General features: G+C 45.6%; 1 protein-coding gene across 1 annotated transcript in view; it reads right to left on the bottom strand.

Annotated features, from left to right (window-relative positions):
• The window catches only part of veph1 (ventricular zone expressed PH domain-containing 1), a gene marked incomplete at its 5' end in the record, with an annotated part of 371113 nt that overhangs the window by 193489 nt on the left and 171073 nt on the right, over positions 1 to 6551 (bottom strand). The window contains 3 exon segments of the mRNA XM_084328762.1: positions 501 to 685; positions 688 to 714; positions 4068 to 4277. Of these exon segments, the coding sequence (XP_084184888.1) occupies positions 501 to 685; positions 688 to 714; positions 4068 to 4277 (422 nt within the window).

Raw genomic sequence — 6551 nt, forward strand, 5'->3', positions numbered from 1 at the left:
CTTCACCTGCTTAAGGTTACAGTATAGGTGACTAGGGAAGCGCTGCACAGTAAGTCGTTATAGTGGAACTCATCTGATATTCCAGGTAGTATAGAGTATTTTGTTATTTCGATTATGTCACTTTGTTTGAATGTCACCTCTGCACCTTGGGAGGCCAGGCAATAAAGTAACACCAAGAACATTTGTCCGACTATGCCATCATTTGTGGGAGTTTGGAGGAGTTCAAAAAGAACACAACCATAAAAGACCAAGTTGAGTTTTCAGATGAACAACGTTTTTATATTTAATCTAAAGATAGGAAGTTGGAAGAGCTGTGTACAATCACAGTTACATACCGCTGAGGTTGAGTACTTACAGATGAGGTATCACATTCACACACTCCAAGCCATTTAGACTGACCTTACACACACATGAGCTGTCTGGAGGAATTCAAAACAGACTCGTCTGGTTCTCGGTCTCAAAGGTTGAGGCGTCACTGTTGCGTTCTGACCTCAACTCACCTGTTGAATCTCATCTCCCGTCGCTCCTCTCTGGCAGCCTGTCCCAGACTGTACCTCCTCTGAGGAGCAGGAGACTCCCCTAGTGCCTCCTCCTCTCCCCCATCCTGCCCCGTCTTCTCCTCAAAGGCCTGGATCTTTACCTGCAGACGCTGCTCCGACGCCCCTCCTCCCCTCCTGCCCCCAGAGCAGACACACAGGGGGAGGGGGGGGCATGCTGAGTCCTCATCAACCCTGGGACATGCACACACACACACACACACACACACACACACACACACACACACACACACACACACACACACACACACACACACACACACACACACACACACACACACACACACACACACACACACACACACACACACAACACACACACACACACACACACACACACACACACATATACAAGCATGTTAATGAGCCATATTATGTTAAATTGTGGTTGTCATCAAAGTTGCCTTGTTTAGTTGTGTTCTGTATTTCTTGTCTCCTATTGCCTTTCTCTGACGCATGTCCCCCCCCACACACAAACATGCACACACACACACACATGCACCCCCCCCCCCCCCACACACACAGACACACATACACATGCACTATTTCCATTACATGTATTCCCCAAGTGGATCAATAAAGGAATATCTTATCTTAATTTGTATTTTGCAGCTATTACAGGTAAGCTACAGATGATACAAGTGAGAAACAACTCTACAAACAGCTTTCTCAAGCCATTAGGACAGCTGGATATTGTTATATTAGCTAATTTGACCACGTATACAGTCAAAACAAGCAACTAGCTGATCACATTGTTAGGATTAGAAGGCCAGTGGAATATGCCCTGTAGACTGTTCCAGACCAGTGGTATAGACTAGAGCAATTGACTTTATATAGACTGCTCAAAATATGAAAAAAAGAAGAAGAGAAAAAGCATATAATAAAAAGCTGCAAAAAAAATTTAAATTAAAAATAAATACTTGATAGTTTATAAATGTTTACAATATTTGTGCCCATCTCTGCTCACACACACACGCACGCACGCACGCACGCACGCACACACACACACACACACACACACACACACACACACACACACACACACACACACACACACACACACACACACACACACACACACACACACACACACACACACACACACACACACACACACACACACACACACACACACACACACACACACACACACACACACACACACACACACACACACACACACACACACACACACACACACACACACACACACACACACACACACACACACACACACACACACACACACACACACACACACACACACACACACACACACACACACACACACACACACACACACACACACACACACACACACACACACACACACACACACACACCACACACACACACACACACACACACACACACACACACACACACACACACACACACACACACACACACACACACACACACACACACACACACACACACACACACACACACACACACACACACACACACACACACACACACACACACACACACACACACACACACACACACACACACACACACACACACACACAGCCAAACAGAAACAGGACTGGAGCTGGGTTGGAATGCAGCACACATGAGGTCACATCAGATCAGATAAAGCTGGACACATCATCCCCCTCTCTCTCTCTTTCTCTGTCTATCTCTCTTTCACCCCCCCCCCCCTCTGTCTATCTCTCTCTTTCACTTTCTCCCCCCCTCTCTCTGTCTATCTCTGTGTCTCCCATTGTGTCTGTCTGTCTCGCTCTCTCTCTCTCTTCCTCATTTTCTCTCTGTCTCTCTCTGACTCTCTTCCTCATTTTCTCTCTCTGTGTCTATCTCCCCCTCTCTCTGTGTCTCTCTGTCTCTCTCTCTCTGTCTCCCTCCCTCTCTCTCTCTATGTCTGTATGTCTCCCCTCTCTCTCTGTGTCTCTCTGTCTCCCCTCTCCCTCTCTGTCTTTCTGTGTCTCTCTTTCTCCTACTCTCTTTGTCTTTCCCAATTTCTCTTTTTCTATGTATCTCTCTGTATCACTCTTCTCTCACTCTGACTCCCTCTCCTTCTCTCTCTCCCTCTCTCTCTCTCTCTCTCTCTCTCTCTCTCTCTCTCTCTCTCTCTCTTTATCTCACTCTCTTTCTATCTCTCTCTTAATTACTGTCTCTTTCCATCCATGTATCTCTCTCCCTACCTCCTGATAATCCCTCCCATCTCTGTCTTTTTCCATCCCTCTCGCCTTCTCCATCCCTCTCTCTACCCCCCCTCCCCCCTCTCTGAGAGAGACCCCAAGCAGAGCTTCTGGAAGCCACTTGTGTACCACACACGGTTCTGGTTTCAGAGGGAGCTAGGACTGAGTGTGCGTGCCATGCGCATATAAGCAAGCCAGCTGAATCGGAGTCAATATAAACACACAAACACACGCACACACAGACACACACACACACGTGCCATGCACAGTGCACACGTGCCATGCACACGTGGACACATGAGCACGGAAATACACACGCATCGCTATGTTTTGAAGTGCGTTTTATGGTTTTTTGGTGGCGTGTGTGTTGCTATTGCTGGCTGGGGCCAGGATCTGATAGAGGCTATTTTTCTGTGTATTTATGACCTATAAAATATAGAATAACGCAGTAAAAACAAATTGGGTTTTGAAATTACTATTTGTATATACAGTATGAGCTCCACATTACTATTCACATTGGTTCCGCAGTATTGTGCAAGTTTGAAAACACAACTGCAACACAAACGGGAGTAATTTGATCACTGGCCCCGTGCTAGTAGACTTGATTGATTGATTGATTGATTGATTGATTGATTGATTGACTGAAAACTTTTTTAACAGATTGCAGAATGGGCACAATACAGTATAGAATAGAATAGAATAGAAATACTTTTATTATCCCGTGGGAAATTTGACACTGCAATAATAAAAGTATCTATTGAGTACAGCTCAATACAACAACTGCTAAGAGGATTTCGTCTTGTTTACATAGGGGTCCTCCATTTTAAATTCTGTTGACATCTGTACTGATGTCAGACTGGATTTGCCCCTTATCTTACAAGTTATGTTGACGTTCATATAGTCTTATGCGGGTTTATGTGTCAAATCTAACAATAAAGAAAGGAACGTCTGCGTTTAGAATCTCTGCATGCGTGTGTGTCTGTCCTGTCCTTCGCTTATCTCAAGAAGCACTCATCCCATCGACCTCACATTTGGTGGGCGTATTGCTGAGGGCTCGACAGAAGTTGTTGACAGAGGGAAGAGCATACATGAGTTACGCTGCTGGACTGGTCCAGGTGTTGGAACTGACAACCTTCTGGTTACAACCTGGCTTCTCTGACCATTAGGCTGCTGTACCACTGGCCCCATACAGTATGTATCCCCAGTCTATTACCTGAACTACAGAGCTCTCGTCAGTCTCTACCCCAGTCTGGCTATAGCTGTTAACATGCTTGGAAATGTGTGTGTGTGTGTGTGTACGTGTACGTGTGTGTGTGTGTGTGTGTGTGTGTGTGTGTCTATGTACCAACCTGCTCTCCTCCAGTCTTCTTCCCAGCAGTCTGGCTATGGAGGTGAATGAGTTACTCATCCTGTAGAGGTCCTTCCCACAGCCTCCCAGCAGAGACGGGTAGCGGTCGGTCAGAGAACGTACCTCCAGCAGCAGGGTGTGGTGACAGCTGTGGTCCATACTGCCCAACAGAGACACCAGGAACACCAAGGAACTACGGGCATGGGGCTGGATAGAGAGGGGGGGGGAGAGAGAGAGAGAGAGGAGAGAGAGAGAGAGAGAGAGAGAGAGAGAGAGAGAGAGAGAGAGAGAGAGAGAGAGAGAGAGAGAGAGAGAGAGAGAGAGAGAGAGAGAGAGAGAGAGAGAGAGAGAGAGAGAGAGAGAGGGGGGGGGGGGAGAGAATAGAGAGGAGGGAGAGAGAAAGAGAGAGAGATCACCAGAGGGACATAGACATACTGTAAACCAAAGGGGGACAAGATACACACACTGCAGGAGACAGAGTGCCTCTGAAAGCACATTCTGGTACCTCTAATGACAGTGACTGTGTACTGACCATGTACTGACCACCACAATGTACTGACCATGTACTGACCACCACCATGTACTGACCACAATGATGTACTGACCACCACCATACACTGACCATGTACTGACCACCAATACTGACCACAATGATGTACTGACCACCACCATGTACTGACCACCACCATACACTGACCATGTACTGACCACCATGAACAGTCAAAGACAGGGACTATGTTGACTCAAACACAGCAGTATGGTAAAATATGTCATTTTCTAAACATCTCCCACAATGCATTGCTCTTAAAGGTTATACAGTGACCCGGCATAATACAAACTGAAACCGGTCGTCCAATTCCTCCATTTCTAAGATGACATCAGTCTCTCCTGGCGCTCGCCAGCCCCCGCCAGCCTGGTAAACAAGCTTCAGGGTGACGTGTCTGATAAATGGTTTACAGCGGGATGACGACGTCTCGGGTATACAGACGAACGTGCATGTGAAAATTGGTAAGCACACACACACACACACAGACATACACAGACATACAGTACAAAATGTACGCAAGTGGTGAGCAAGCACACATACACGCGTACATGCGAGGTCATCGTTCTCAACCAACCCATCAACCTATTCTACTGCACCTCTCACACAAAACCTAAGTTGACATCTGACAACAAGCTATCATTTAACAAGGCTTAGTGCCTTAAGGCGCTGTATATTTTGCCTTCCCAGAGGCAGCCTCACATCTGTCATATCTGTTTATTTGGCTTTATAATCGAAAGACATGTATACTCTGGTATCGCGCCATTGCGTTACGTGTGCGCCAATATTAACACGCGTGGCTGTCCTTCCATGCATGTGAGCAGCAGTATACATGCCTATAAGCCAGCTGTGCATGTGGTTTCATTTAGTCTCTCATTAAACACTATTGTTTTTGCAAAGAGATTTTCGGAGGGTCAGACCTGCAGAGGGACGTTCAGAAGTGCATCTGAATCGGTGTTGTACCGGTGTTGGAAGACCCCAATTAGGGCTGGGTGAGGGTCCCCTAGTAGTTATTGCGTGGGAAATCGTTACCCTAAGGTAGACTATTGACTATGATATGTATAGGTAGTGTATTCTAAAAGAGTAGCGGCTTAAAGGATCAATAGGCAGCCACCGATCCAATCAAACCAATGACCAAGTCAAATGATAGGCAAGCGAGCGGTCTATCAAACCCACATAACAGCTGCACGCGTACACAGTACACAGTACCTGAATGTCATGTATTGTCATAAATGTCATGATATATATCTGTATATCTGTATGGCCCCCGTAAATGTCCAATGACCCCCCTCCCACCCCCTCCTAATGTACAGTTACCTCCCCCTCGTATGTATATATTTTCTGTTAGGATCTGTTTAACAGTACTGTATATTTGCATATCTTGAATGTCACAAATGTAACAGTACTGTATACCTGTATGTCATGTATGTCAGAAATGTCATGATATATGTATGTTGCGTATGTCATTAATGTCATTATGAATTGAAAATGGGGGACCCTGATGTAAACAAGACGGAAGTCTTTCTCTGGTCTGCATCCCCTTAACAATTGTGTGTATTGAGCCGTACTGTAATGTACCCATTCTGCAATCTTTTAATAAAGTTTTCAATCAATCAATCAATCAATCAATCAATCAATCAATCAATCAATCACACAAAGGCCTGCTGCTAACTCATAGCTGCCTGCTAGCTACCTATCCTGATGCGTTCTTATTGGGAAGGGCATTGTCGAATATGGTTTAAGGATTTGAAAATATTTCTGCCCAAAATCAACTGGCTATTGCTCCTGAAATAATGGGGTACCTTTGTTTGGTTAGCCAACACGAGAGCATGGAAAACCAGCCGGAGAGTCAACTGAACGAACAACGAAAGCACAAGCCTCACAGTCATTTATTTTTTATTATCAATTCTGCCTTTCGGCTTCTCTTTTTGGAGTTC

This window comes from Notolepis coatsorum, assembly GCF_963971535.1.
Source record: "Notolepis coatsorum genome assembly, chromosome: 1".
Lineage (NCBI taxonomy): Eukaryota > Metazoa > Chordata > Actinopteri > Aulopiformes > Paralepididae > Notolepis > Notolepis coatsorum.